This window comes from Malus sylvestris, chromosome 9, assembly GCF_916048215.2.
Source record: "Malus sylvestris chromosome 9, drMalSylv7.2, whole genome shotgun sequence".
Lineage (NCBI taxonomy): Eukaryota > Viridiplantae > Streptophyta > Magnoliopsida > Rosales > Rosaceae > Malus > Malus sylvestris.
The window spans coordinates 4196346-4210747 of record NC_062268.1 but is presented as its reverse complement, the minus strand read 5'-3'; the positions used below and the strand labels follow the sequence as shown (position 1 = coordinate 4210747).

The following is a 14402-nucleotide window of genomic DNA, read 5'->3' as shown; positions in this document are numbered from 1 at the left end:
TGAACCACGTACATCCTGTGTTTGCTTCTCTGTCTCTATTCATTTACGTACTTATCCTCACTAGTGACCGAAGCAACCAAGCGAAGGTCATAAAACCTGACACTTTCTGTTGTACCAAAGTCCTCGCTGATTTTGTGCATCAACAGAAGTGTTTCCTATAATACATACATAGCTGGTGCTTTTTTCATAAAAAAAAAACACATTTAAAACTAAAATCAATTTTACTAAAACACTTTTTATCATTTTAAAAGCATTTCTAAACGAGCCCATAAATTGTAATTTACTTATGAAGGATATCTCCTCGTTTTGTACCGAGTAGCCTATTCTTAGCTTTATTGAATGAACTTTATGCCGTTTCTTATTAAAAAAAATTGATTTAAATTAATTGCTTCAATATCTTAAAGACGCGAGGTACCTTGGTAATTAATTTTGTGTTAATTTGTTCTTTTTCATCTTTATGTTTGATAGGGGAAAAAAAAAACTAATGAAAAAGATTTGAAAACTTTGAGTTTTAATGATAAAGACAAAATAAAGGGTAAAGTGAATAGTATCAGAATTGACCTTTTAGTGTAAAAATGTGATTTTTTGTTAAAATGAACAGTACCGGAAGTTTTGTTGTTAAAGTTTACAAAAAAAAAAAAAGAGGCTATGAAAGTTAACAACCCTCGAATAGTATCCCTCCAATAGTATCGCTTCTGACCATATTACTTGATCTTATTAATGACATACGTAACATGCAATGGATAAATATTTTAGATCCTATCAATAAGTAGGTTTAAAAAATGTGATAAATCTTAGTAGAGTTATCTGACCACGTCATTTGTAGGTCACTTCACATAAAAGTTTTAAACTCTTTGGTATTTTAATCATAGCAACTCTATGATGAACCCGCTCAGTATAACCTATATTTTCTAAACATGCAACATTACCGAAGTTTTCTTTCCTATAAGCCATGTTAGCCCCCAATAAAACTCTCTCATTTGTGTCTCTATCATCCCAAATGTAAGATCATTTTGAGTTACTCACGACAATGCAAGATCTATTTCAATAGGTGAACAATGCTTCTTTTTTGTTGACATGTACAAAAAGAGATATTTGACTCTTCCGACGTACTTAGCATGTACAAAATAGAAACGATGTTGAAACATAATCATTATTATGTCCTCAAATCTATACTATTATTAAGACAACCCTTCTTATCAACCACTTTTTTTCCTATTTTGCCATCACTCTTGATACACAATACTTACATAAGGAGGGCAAAATAGTAATTTTGTATCTTTTGAGAAAATGACAATCATATCCCTATTTTCCATATTTTACCCTTACTTTTGATACACAATATTTACATAAGGAGAACAAAGCAGTAATTATGTAATATTAAGATAAAATATGCACTTATTAAGAGAAATTGTCTCACCATCATTATTTCATAATCTAATCACACTCCTTAATAAAAAAAACAAAAAATAAAATGAAATTGTTTACAGTGTGTGCTCATATGCTGGTTTTTAATTAAGTTTGTTAATGCCCAAGTAATTATCTTTATCAACCAAATAACAACTAAATTTAACCACACCAATTACCCAAGGGCCATAAGCACACTAGTGTACATAACCACAATCTTCCCATTTTAAACCTAGGAACCTCATTTCTAAAATTAGCTCAAAAATTATCCCCCAACTCAACCATTAACCCTCCCTCCCAAATTCTCTCTCTAAAAACCCAACATAGTTTTGGGTTTTGACTTGAAAAAAATAAGTTCAAATGAGATTTTGAGAAATTTTAATAGATTTATGAAATCATGAATTTTGATGAAGTTTAATTGATTTTTAGACACTTCATGTAAAAACTTGATTCAATTCCCTCGAAATTTCAGCGAGAGAGGTGAGATTTATGAATGCTTAAAATTCACTACGAAATCTCTCAAATTTTTTAAAATAAATTTCTAATTGAATACACCTGAAATATAATAATTAAAATACACCTAAAATATAATTTTTTTAAAAAACCTAATTGAATAAACCCGAATTTTTATGGACTTTAATAACCTATATTAATGAATACAAGTTGAATTTCAGGAAACTATTTGAAATCCTAATTGAATACCGTTAGATTTAATAAAAAAATTAAAATCTCTCAGAATTTCAATTGAATACACTCTCATAAAATTAAGAAATTAAATTAAAATATTAATTAAAAAATTAATTCGTTATTAACTTGTTAAGTATGTATTAATATGTTAATTTAGTTATTATTTTGTTAATTAGTTTTTAGTGATTAGTTTATTATTTTCCGGGAAAACGAAATTAGATACGACTGATCGACCAATCAAAGACGTCCTCACAAACTCGGAAGGAAAGCTTTTGCACAACCAAAAAAACCCAATTTTTTTCTCTCTTCTTCCCATTCCCTCCCTCCCTCCCTCCCTCTCTCTCTACTCTCTCTCTCTCTTGATCCATGCTTCCCGACCCAGAAACCCTTGGTTGAAATCTGAAATTAATTAATCCAAAAAGGGGGTAAAGGAAGGAAAGATTGCCCATTTTGCGATTTCGTCGAATCTCCAATGCGGTCTTCGCGAAGACCCAGAAGAAAGAGCAAAGATTTGAGCAGAAGAAGAGGCAGATCTGAGTTGGGCAGCGTCGAATCTCATTGTGGGTGGCGATTTGGAACTGGGTTTGGTGGGTTTGGATCTAATGGTGAGGCGGGCATGGGCGGAGACGGCATTGAGTGGCGGTGGTTCGGGCGGTGCTATTGAGTTGCAGAAGAATACGAAGGAGGGGCTGCATAGACGACGATGCAGCTTCACTTCTCGCCTAGTATGAGAAGCATAACGATCTCGAGCAGCAATGGGTTTATTGACTTGATGAAGATCAAGGTCGGAGCTCGCCACATCTCTTATCGAACGGTTTTCCACACCATTCTAATCCTCGCTTTCTTATTGCCTTTCGTCTTCATTCTCACTGCTGTTGTTACTCTTGAAGGTGTCAACAAGTGCTCCTCATTTGGTACTCTTTTTATTTTATTTTATTTTTAATTTGATTTACTTTTTTATTTGTTTTGCCAATTTCCCAGTTGATATCGCAATCTCAATTGAATTTTTTATTTTCTGGTTTTGTTTGTGATTAATTGCTATGATAGTTGTAGGTGGATCTTCACTTGCCCATTTGATTGTTATTGTCAATGCTGGCTTGATTGTATCAAACCGATTGAATGGTTGTGTTAACTGGTTCCGTTTTGATTCGCATCGAAATCTAAATGTAATCAAATCAAATGTTGATTGATGGGTCTCCACCTATCGATTCCTGTTTGGAAATCTGTTAGTATTGGAATTCAATGCCATTGGGTTGGCTTGTTTATGTAGTTCTGTACTATATCATATATTTTTGGTGAGATTTGAGGTGAATAAAATTGTTCATTGGTTTTCATTGTGCTGATTGGTTGAATATGAATTAAGATTTCAGATGTTCGGCATAGCATGACTATTGGCAAATCAATTATTGGCTTACGGATATCCATTGTTCCATCGGAGCTCACTATTTGTTTAACCTAAAAAGTCGAGTTTGATAATTAATAAGATTTACTGCTTAGTTTACCAAATCAAGTACACATAAAGGATTCTATGCTTGCTGTTCTGTTTATTGTGTTCCGGATTTAGGAATAGGCTAGGTGATCTCTGGTAGTTCGACCTACCAATTCTCTAAGTTTATCCCTATCAATGGATCTATATAGTAACTTTGTGTTTGTTTGTAAGCCTGATTTTATTATCTTTATGTTTCTTAGGTCATGCACCCAAGCTTTTCTCTAACACTTTGATATTGAATTTGTGACTATTGTTGCTTTACTCTTGTGCTTCAGACTGTTTAGGTAGGCGCTTGGGACCAAGGCTTCTGGGTAGGGTTGATGATTCAGGGGTAAATAACTTTTCTCTCCAGTTGTATAATTGTTTTTTCCCCTGAGGTTACATCAACCAACATTGTATTTAAGTTTTGATTTCGGTAAGCTAGTTTAATGTATGATTATCTAAGCTGGATCTTTGTGGTTGTGGTGATGGCACATCAGAGACTGGTTAGAGACTTTTACAAGGTTCTAAACCAAGTGAACACTGAAGAAATCCCAGCTGGTCTAAAGCTTCCAGATTCATTTAATCAACTTGTTTCCGAAATGAAGAATAACCAGTATGATGCAAGGACCTTTGCTTTAATGTTAAGAGCAATGGTAAGTTGTGACTTATAAAAAATTAATATAAAACATGCTCTGGGTCATGTTTCATGTGGTGCTTATATTTTGGGAGAAAACCCTTGGTAACCGTTAGCATCTTAAAAATAATGTTATTTTTTTGTGTAGATGGAGAATTTTGAAAGGGAAATCAGAGAGTCTAAGTTTTCAGAATTGATGAACAAACACTTCGCAGCAAGTTCCATACCCAAAGGCATTTACTGTCTGTCTCTGCGTTTGACTGATGAATATTCATCCAATGCTCATGCACGTAAACAATTGCCTCCTCCAGAGTTACTGCCATTACTCTCTGACAACTCTTATCACCACTTTATTCTATCCACTGATAACATTCTGGCTGCTTCAGTTGTTGTTGCTTCTGCTGTCCAGTCATCTCGACAACCTGAAAAGATAGTCTTCCATGTCATTACTGACAAGAAAACCTATGCTGGTATGCACTCATGGTTTGCACTCAACCCTGTCTCCCCTGCTATTGTTGAAGTGAAAGGTGTGCACCAGTTTGATTGGTTAACAAGAGAAAATGTTCCAGTCCTTGAAGCCGTAGAAAACCAAAATGGGATCAGGAATTATTACCATGGGAATCATATTGCAGGGGCCAATCTTAGTGCTACAACTCCGCGGACATTTGCGTCAAAATTGCAGGCTAGAAGTCCGAAATACATATCCTTACTCAACCATCTCCGGATATATATTCCTGAGGTAACTCTCTTCTTTAAGTTGGAAACATTTAGTCGATGGTACTCTTGCAATTCTTTTATCTTTTTGGATATGGTTTTCTACATTTATTTGATAAATTTTATAAGATTTTCTTTAACTGTATTATTTCAAAGTGTGTTTCCTGATCATCTGTATATTGTGGCAGCTATTTCCCAACCTTGACAAGGTGGTTTTCCTAGACGATGATGTTGTGATTCAACGGGATTTATCACCACTTTGGGAAATTGACCTTGGAGGAAAGGTCAACGGAGCTGTCGAAACTTGTAAAGGTGAAGACGATTGGGTGATGTCCAAGCGATTCAGGAACTACTTCAATTTTTCTCATCCCCTCGTATCAAAGAATTTGGACCCTGAAGAATGTGCATGGGCTTATGGGATGAATATTTTTGATCTCAGTACCTGGAGAAAAACAAATATTAGAGAGACTTACCATTCCTGGCTAAAAGAGGTATAATCGAACCAGTAGAGCTTCCCTTACTCAGGGTTCTGTTCGTCTTTTTTGTTCTGATAGAATGATAAATCTGGTAAACTTAGCTCAGTCAGCAAGGTTCTACTTCTGATGTAGAATACATCTGCAGCGCTGGTTATTTTTATTGGTTTCATTTTCTTCGAAATCATCTTCAACTGCATTTTACTTTTTCTTGGAAGTCAGTTCTTAGTGCTTAACTTGTGCATTGTTTTGATTTACTTTAATTGCTTTTCCTTTGCAGAATCTGAAGTCAAATCTAACAATGTGGAAGCTTGGAACCCTACCACCCGCTTTAATTGCATTTAGAGGTCATGTTCACGCAATTGACCCAAGGTGGCACATGCTTGGGTTGGGTTATCAAAATAACACCAATATCGAGTCTGTGTCAAGGGCTGCAGTGATACACTATAATGGTCAGTCAAAACCATGGTTGCAGATTGGCTTTGAGCATCTTCGGCCATTTTGGACCAAGTATGTCAACTACTCGAATGACTTTATAAGGAGCTGCCACATCTTGGACTTATAGCGATCATCTACAGGAGCTCAAACAGGAGACAGGACACGAAGCAACGCGAGTATATGATATTCACGAAGTTTTTTTGCAGCTCGAATTTTTTCGAGATCTATTTGAGAAGACAAGCAGAGAATTCACCATTGGGGTGGAACTTTCCTGTTCCGAAATCCATTTCATCCCTTGAAATCCTTCAGACAACAACCAGCATCATCATTATCACAGCATGAGATTCATTCTTTCATTCTGTAACATAGCAATCTGTCCTCATTTTTTGGTTCGGAGAAAGGATAGTGTTTTTGGTCGTCGTGGCGGGGGTTGTGCTTGATTTCTTAGCACATATATCAGAATAAAGTGAAATTCAGATGACAAGGTGGCGTATGTCAATCGCATCATACTGGTTGGTGTAGGGAAGAGAAAGGCTAGGACAGGCCTTTTGTGAGGCTCTCCCATTAGCCCAGATATGTTCTTGTTTTCGCTTCATTTTTTTTTCCTTCCAAAAAATCTTCTCTCGTCTTCATTTTTGTTAGTAACCCATATCTTCCCCTCTTTTCATTTGATATCATGATGTTGAACTTTAGGAGTAGGACATGGGGATTGCTCTGTTACAGGTCCCATTGAATTGGGGAGCTGTTTTTAGGTATATCGATATCGGTATTTGTTTATGTACTGTTCACCAGAGACATTTAAAATGTGCACATAAATTCTTTTTCCCGGCTTCTATTGTTCGTGTTTATGACATTTCTAATTTCTTGCTTTACAAGTTTTCTCTTATGTCATCTGGAAGATTGATTGATGAGTATAAAACCCTAGGAGGGTTTGTTCAACTCCGGCAATCGTTGAAAACGTCTACATTTTCCACAGGTCATATTAAACTATTTGAATGTAGACGTCCGACGGCCGTCGGGCGACGTTTTCTTGTACCGCCACGGAAACGATGTTGTTTCGTTGTGTTTGTTGTGGCACTCGTGGAATGCATCAAATCTTAATCCCATGATTGAGAGCATCTTTAAAATCGATTTATTTTCTAACTAAAGATTCGTACAAGTTGAATGTTCTAAGTTGATGATGACAAGAAACCCATAATCTTTAACAATTGGATATTGAGAAGTGCTAACGACTCTCAAAGTGGGATTTTTTGGGGATTGTTGCCTTACAGTTGAACGTTAATTTTCGTACAAACGGTATAAAATATAAGGTGACAGAGAATCCACGAAGAATCTAGAGTCTCCTATCCTTATTTAGGAAAACTAATGAAAATGATTTGAAAATTTTGAATTTTAACGATAAGAATAAAATAAAAGGTAAATTGAATAGTACTAAGATTGACTTTTTAGTGTAAAAATATGATTTTTCATTAAAGTGAACAGTACCAAGAGTTTTTCGTTAAAATTTCCTATTCATTTTGCAATTTGCATTAGACGACGGTAAGGTTGTAGATTCTGATAATTGAATGTGTACAATTCTAATTAATTAATTTGGTCCACATTTGATTAGACCCTTTTGGCATTTTGCTTTCCTATATAAATAAAAATCTTTTTTTTTTCAATTAGTTTTTTAAGTGCATGATTAAGATGAATTGGTGGCACTTAGTTGTTTAATTGTATAAATAATGAATGGATTATTCCGAAGCCTAACAATTTAAATGGAAGAGTCTGAAAACTTCTTGGACATACATACATTTCATGGTTTAACTACCCACCTACCCAAAAACCATATACAAAAACACATATATGACACATGCAGCTCAAATTCGGATCCTTCACTAAATGTGTGGAATATACCTCTTATCAGCGATTAGAAGTCATTCACATGTGTGTAGTGGCGGCTCTAAGATTAGAATTTAGGATGGTCACATGATTAAATGTTCAAGTTTTTTAGATAGAAAAAGAGTGTGAAGCGCACAAAAAATTTCAATTTATTCACTAAAGGCTTTTCGTCGAACACCTGATGGGTGATATTGAAAGAATTTGTTGAGTGTTATCCAGACAACTTATTGAGATATGTCGAGCAAGTATTACAGCAACCACTTGGTAGATACAAGGGATCTGTACAAAACATTCGAATGGTCATTGGAAGACTTTCACACGTATATTTTCTAAACTTTGAGTGCTCCTGGGACCACCTAGGTCTCAGTGTGCATCTGCCTCTACGTACGTGAACAATGTACATTGACCTTTTATCAGCAGAGAAATTATTCATGCACGTGTTTGGCTCATGTGAAACTAACATTTTATCAATGGTCATAAATCACTCGCGCATGTTCAGAAGCGGCCAAAACAAAACCTGTAGTACATTGACCTTTTATCAGCAGAGAAATTATTCATGCGCGTGTTTGGCTCATATGAAACTAACATTTTATCATCGGTCATAAATCACTCGCGCACGTTCAGAAGCGGCCAAAACAAAACCCGTAGTATATGGCCAAATTGTCAAAAGGAGGATTGTCAAAAGGAGGAATGTGAATGTTAAGGACAGTAATGTCTTGTTCTCCATCACCTTATCCTCAGTCATCAGTCATCAGCCATCAGGCATGCATATGAGCTCCTGTGTTGACATGGAAATAGAACGAGAGATGACTTCAAAATCATAACTTCATCTACACAGTTTGAGATAACGACCTTAACCCCACTACACTCCATTAATTTTTGGGCCACCAATCCATTCTGCTCGGCACCTTACTATTTTTTAATTTAATTTTTTCTTATTATTGGTACATTATTTTCGGGATAAAAAATTCTTCTAACGCTAATTTGTAATTAATGCAAGATTAATGAATTCACCGTTCTCTATTACGATATAAATAAATTACAATCCATTTGAATTGTGTCCTTATTAAATGTGAGTTCTTTGTGAAAATCCACTTAAAAGAGGGTTGGGTCAAAGAACGTTAGATTTGGGTTGTGATTCATGATTCAAGAACAAGACCAAGGGCTATATGGAAGAAATATTATGTATAAGATTTTATTATGACGGAATCTTTATAACACGTTTTGAATTAGATTTTTGACGTTAATGAATTAAACGATAATGATTAAAAAATGTTAAAATACCTCTGTGATTCTTTTTCATGTTTCAAAAAATGAATTCTGTGAGATAAAGCCACCGGCCGATTTTCTCTTCTTTTGAAAAATGAAAAAGAAATAAAAAGACATTGGAAGAAGCGGAAGTTCGCAAAAGCCAAAGGGTGACACTTTAAAAAGAGAGAAAAATGTGTCCATTTTCATGGCCGTAGGAGAATTCAAGGAGCAAGGTAATGGGGTCGTTGACCACGATTTAGAAGACTTTGAAAACTCCGAAACACCCTCGTTTGCCTCCGGGAACTTCTTCTTATTTGATCTCTTCTTCCTCTCCGACTTCCCTCTCTATTAGTTAAATCCAATAAACTCCCGTTCCACTTCTTCCGCTTGTATATCTGAACCACCACTCATCGGCTCTGCAAAAATAAGAAGAAACCGGATCAGTTTTGCAGCCAAGTAAGCAAAAACCCATCAAAGTTCTTCCATTTTTTCTACTGTTTTGTTTTGGTTTGTGATTTTTTTTATACTTTAGAGACGACCCAATTGGGATTTCTTTTTTAATTTGTTTGGGATTTAATCAGCACCCATTTGATCAGTTTTTTTAGCCAAGTGAGCAAAAACCCATCAAAGTTCTTCCATTTTCTCTACTTTTTGGCTGTGTTTTGCGGTTTTTTTGGACTTTGAAGCTTTTAGCTGGATTCATGGTTGCTGACAGCTAAACCACAGCTGCTAGTGATTTTCCATGCTGTAAAATAGGAAGCTTTTTGAATTACTTTCCACTTGAAGATTGCTGCAATTTGTGTAGTTTATTTAGTTTCCTTGTATATTTTCTTGTTGACCAATTTAAGAATCTGGTGTGATGCTTGCTTGCAGAAAAGCCCAAGAAACTGCTGGGATTTTCAATCCATTTGAAGAAGTAGAATAAAAAGCCTTTGAAGTTTTGAAATCGTTGGAGATGGCAGGGGTGCAAGATCAATTGGAGATCAAGTTTCGGTTGACCGATGGATCAGATATTGGCCCCAAAAGCTTTCCTGCTGCTACCACTGTTGTAAACTTGAAGGAAAGCATTCTTGCTCAATGGCCTAAAGGTTGGTTCTTCTTTATTTTTTTGTTAAATACAAAAGGAAAAATTAGTTCTTTGATGTTTTGGTGTCTGATTGCAAAATAATCAGTCTTCAGTACTCAGAAATGTTGTTTGCAACGGTTGCGGGATGGAATTTGAATTGGTTGATGTTGGATCATAGTTCATAACTCGATTCTGTCTTAGAACTTTCTGTGAAGTGATACCTTAACCGGACCGGCCTCTGATGAACAATTTACTATGAGATAGTCTTATGAACATACTGTGAACTTATTTCATTTGAAAAAGAATAATAGGCGAGAAGCGTGCTTTTTTGTTGTTTCAGTCAAATATAATTGCATGATTTAAGTTTTTTTAGTGAATTCGTAACCAAATATTAGCATACCCTCTTTGGGGAATTTGAGGGTGACAAGTTAATCGTTGGGAATCAAGGTTGTTTTAAATTTCAATTCCATTTGTGGCTCATATGAGCATGATTAAAAGCACCCGAGGGCTGCTGTTGTTACATGGGCGAGCGATTGATGTCATGTACCATTCCTTTTATAGGCAGCCTTTTCGAATGTGCTTAATGTGATTAAGCTGAAATGATTTTCGATTACAGACCAGCTAACTGTAATATGGGGCACAACATAGGAACTGTTTATACCATACTTAGGGCCTCCGTATTTATATCTCGTATAAATACTCATGGAACTCAAATGTAATTATGTAATAAATGGATGGGCAAATATGTAAAAAGAGGAGGAGCCCTTATTCTATAAAAGGGCCTCCTCACCCTCACAATCCTCAAGCCTCCTCACATCCCCTAAGCTCTAAGGTCTCTCAAAGCTCTCACTCTCATACTCTCATATTCAGAGCTCTCTCTCCCTCGGAAATATAATATCAGTGTGGACGTAGCCTAAACCTTGGGATGAACCACGATACATCTTGTGTTATTTACATTTCTTGCAGATTCACGGTCGGATTTACGTTGTTCCAAGACCCCTCCGGTTTTGTGCATCAACAGGAGCATTAGAAGATGAAGCAATGGCACTATGAAATCTTCGAATCTCACATTTTTGTCATGCTCTTTAATCGTTCTCAATTAAAATCATAAGACCGCTCTAATTTGTAATTTTTTTTCCCATGCATGATGAACTTCTGTTGCTTGATTAATTTATTTGACCTTTAACCACAATACGATTGTATTTACCAGAAAAGGATAATGGACCAAGGACTGTTAAAGATGTCAAGCTAATATGTGCGGGAAGAGTACTGGAGAACAACAAAACAGTTGCTGAGTGCCGGAGTCCATTATGTGATGTCCCTGGTGGAGTTACAACTATGCATGTCGTTGTTCAACCACCTTCACAGGAGAAAGGTACGACTATATTTACGAGATTAACAAAACTATTACCAAAGTTTTCTGTATAAAGAATTTTTCGTTCTGCTTCTAGCCAACTTCTCAAAGAAGATAATCTGTCACTTTTTTTTCTTTTTTTTTTACTTTTGGCAACAACTTAGAAGTGAAAAAATAAACATGGTTCTTCTGTTTTTGAACAGCACATGCTTCTCCTTTCTGGAAGCGGGGTGGGGGTCATCTGTTTTCCTCACTAAGCAGTTTCTTTAATTTTTCGTCTATTAATATTCTTTTATTTCGCCTTTTGTAAATGATTATCACTTTTCTATGGTGCCCAATTTTTCTCCTATCCATATTTGATTACGAAAATGTATGTGGCGGAAATGGAATAGACAAGATTTGATAGATTATTTTGAGGTTTGCAAGTTTGTGTCGTTCTCACTAATGTTTGTTAAGCCTGCACTTTTGTTATTAGCCACCTTTTGAATAGGAAAAACACCGAAAATGTGCTGCATCGTCTTAACCACCTGCCATGACTAGAAGATACTGTTTTGCTTATATGCTTCTACATGATTTAAAATTTAATGTGTACCTTTTAACTGTTAACAGAAAAAAAACTGATGAATGAACCGAAGCAGAACAAGTGCGTTTGTGTTATATTATAACTTTTGCATCTCAGATAGCGGCGATAACATCATTTTTAGGTAAGCGTATGCATATACTGCTATCTCTTTCATCGCTTTTCTTTTGTGCCTCTTCTAAATCTTATCGAATCCACCTTTACATTATCTCTCTCTCTCTTCATCTCTTACTATAGGTAAAACACGATGAAGTTGGTAAAATTGCTGATAGATTCTACTCCTTTGGAATTATGCAGGCGTGTTGTTAAATGTCATACTTTATTTTCTGTTTAAGTCCGTCGGACTATGCTACATCACGCATTCATAATCATATCTAAGATTTTTATGTAAAGAGTTCTTGTGCTGCATTTATGTTCGCATTTTACAATCGAATCTGTTTCATTCTCCGTGTATAATTTTCAACCGTATCATCTTCGAAATCATGTTATGTCAACAAGGAATCGCCAAAGCTCTTGGCGGGGTTGCCACTGTGCTGCGTTATGCACTTCGTTCCGTGGTGCAACAAAATGCTATGCCTCCACAACTTGGATCATGAGCAAGGGTTATAGTTTAGGTACAGATCTTAAGGACAGGCGAACCGTGACGGAGGAGGATGGTAAAGCGCGAAAATGTCTGCGTTCTTCATTTTCAGGTTGCATTCGATCCGAAAATTTATTCACATTGCATTGTTTTGATGTTTATCGTAGCCCTATCCCCATTTGTTTTCAAGATTATGAAGCTAAATTTTTGACATCGTAATCCTAAGACCCTACCTTCACTTTGCCTCTAGGAAGACCTTAACCGCCCTATTTTTCGGACTAAACTATCTCGGTCTACTTTTTTTTTTAAGCAAGTGGTTAAAAATATTTATCTCTGGTACGAGGAAAAAAAAGACATACAAAGAAAACACGAAGTTTTCATGTTTGGATCGAGATCCCAAAATGTCCATGAAAACAGAGGAAATGTATGTTGGAATTGGATCATGGTCTTGTTGTAGGGTTTGGATTGTGCAACATGTTTCGCCTGAAAAAGTTAAAAAGAAGAGCCACAAATCAAGTGGTGAATGCGAAAATATTCACGCGAGTCATATGACATTGAATATTGAGCGCTGGACGTCATTGAGGCTTATGCATGTGTGCCGCAAAAGTTATACCAAGAAATTTTACAGTTTATTCAAAATACAGGTCGGTATATGAAATATCACAATATAAGTGAAGGGATACACGGAAACAAATTTTTTTTTTCTCCACTTATATTATAAATAATGTGATATACCAACTTGTGTTCTAGACTTGTAGAATTTTTTTACGTGTTTCTCTTGTAAAAAGAATTCAGATCCTCTCTTTCCTCATAGTCGACAAACTCTAAAATTTAGTAGGGGTGGGCAAACGGGTACAGGAACCGCGGGTCGGGGCGGGTAATCAAGGTTCGGGGCGGGTACGGGCCGGTTCCTAATTTTTAAAAAGAGAAACGGGGCGGGGCGGGGCGGGGCTTTAGAATTTTAGGGGCGGGCCGGGTCCAGAAGTATAAAAAAACGGGTACCCGACCAACCCGTTTGTGTAACATCCCAATTTAAATATAATATTTTCTCGGTCTCCCATGCTCCTCGTGAACATTGTCAGATTGTCTCCTTGTCCCGATGCTTTTGCTTTTGCTTTTGATGGAACACACACACACCCAACCTCTTGATCCCTCTTTCTTATCTTGATACTTTTGCTTTTCTGAGAACACACACAGTCGACACCCACACACACACACCCAATCTTTCAATCCTTCTCCCTCATTCCTCCCTGTGTTTGTTCTTCCCCCATCTCTGCAACTCTCCTTCCTGGAGCAGACAGACGACACCCACACCCACACCCACACCCACACTCCACCGCGACCTCCACCGCAGTGTCTCACACCTTATCGAAGACTCTCCTCTCCTCAGTCTCCTCACTCTTTCTCTCTCCCCTACAGTTTTTCTCTCTCCCGACGCCTCTATCTCCGATTTCTCACACCTTGGATCTGTCGATTCTCACTCCACTCTCCGTCTCTCCCCTCACATCACCTTCTCTTTCTATCCCGACTCCGACTCTCCTCCCTCGATCTCTCCTCCGACTCCCTTTCTATCCCTCGATCTCTCCTCCGACTCCCTTTCTATCCAAACTTTGCGATCGGGAATGCGACCGCGGCGGCGGCGGGAAATGGCGGGTTTGGAGTGGCGGAGGTGAAGGGGTCGGTGTTTGCTCTGGCGCAGTGCTGGAAGACTGTGGGGAGTGCTGGGTGTAAAAGTTGTCTGGAGAAGGGAAGTAAGGCTGCGATGGGGTGTGCACCCAGCAAGGAAGGGAGGGCTTTGAATGCTGGGTGTTACCTGAGATATTCGACTGAGAAATTTTATAACGATGCCGGAGGAGCAGAGCAGGT

At 37.0% G+C, this 14402-nt stretch overlaps 2 protein-coding genes across 5 annotated transcripts; both read left to right on the top strand.

The window, feature by feature from the left end:
• Positions 1–2359: 2359 nt before the first annotated feature.
• Positions 2360–6659, top strand: LOC126582940 (probable galacturonosyltransferase 14). Of its 2 annotated transcripts, none has more exons than XM_050247182.1 (6): positions 2360–2984; positions 3859–3914; positions 4063–4218; positions 4348–4938; positions 5102–5404; positions 5667–6659. In XM_050247182.1, exons 1-6 carry the CDS (start codon positions 2798–2800, stop codon positions 5949–5951), a joined length of 1578 nt encoding a protein of 525 aa, XP_050103139.1. In that variant the 5' UTR covers positions 2360–2797; the 3' UTR covers positions 5952–6659. The 2 variants fall into 2 exon arrangements, with proteins under 2 accessions (XP_050103139.1, XP_050103138.1); XM_050247181.1 differs by having other exon boundaries at positions 2362–3008.
• A 2443-nt stretch (positions 6660–9102) lies between these two features.
• LOC126582185 (membrane-anchored ubiquitin-fold protein 1-like) lies at positions 9103–12348 on the top strand. 3 transcript variants are annotated; one of them, XM_050246223.1, is made up of 5 exons: positions 9112–9412; positions 9830–10044; positions 11233–11397; positions 11986–12080; positions 12254–12348. In XM_050246223.1, the coding sequence occupies exons 2-4, from the start codon at positions 9912–9914 to the stop codon at positions 12039–12041; spliced, it is 354 nt and encodes a 117-aa protein (XP_050102180.1). In that variant the 5' UTR covers positions 9112–9412; positions 9830–9911; the 3' UTR covers positions 12042–12080; positions 12254–12348. The 3 variants fall into 3 exon arrangements, with proteins under 3 accessions (XP_050102178.1, XP_050102180.1, XP_050102179.1); XM_050246222.1 differs by having other exon boundaries at positions 9113–9412; positions 12194–12348; XM_050246221.1 differs by lacking the exons at positions 11986–12080; positions 12254–12348 and adding an exon at positions 11580–11786 and having other exon boundaries at positions 9103–9412.
• Positions 12349–14402: the final 2054 nt, after the last annotated feature.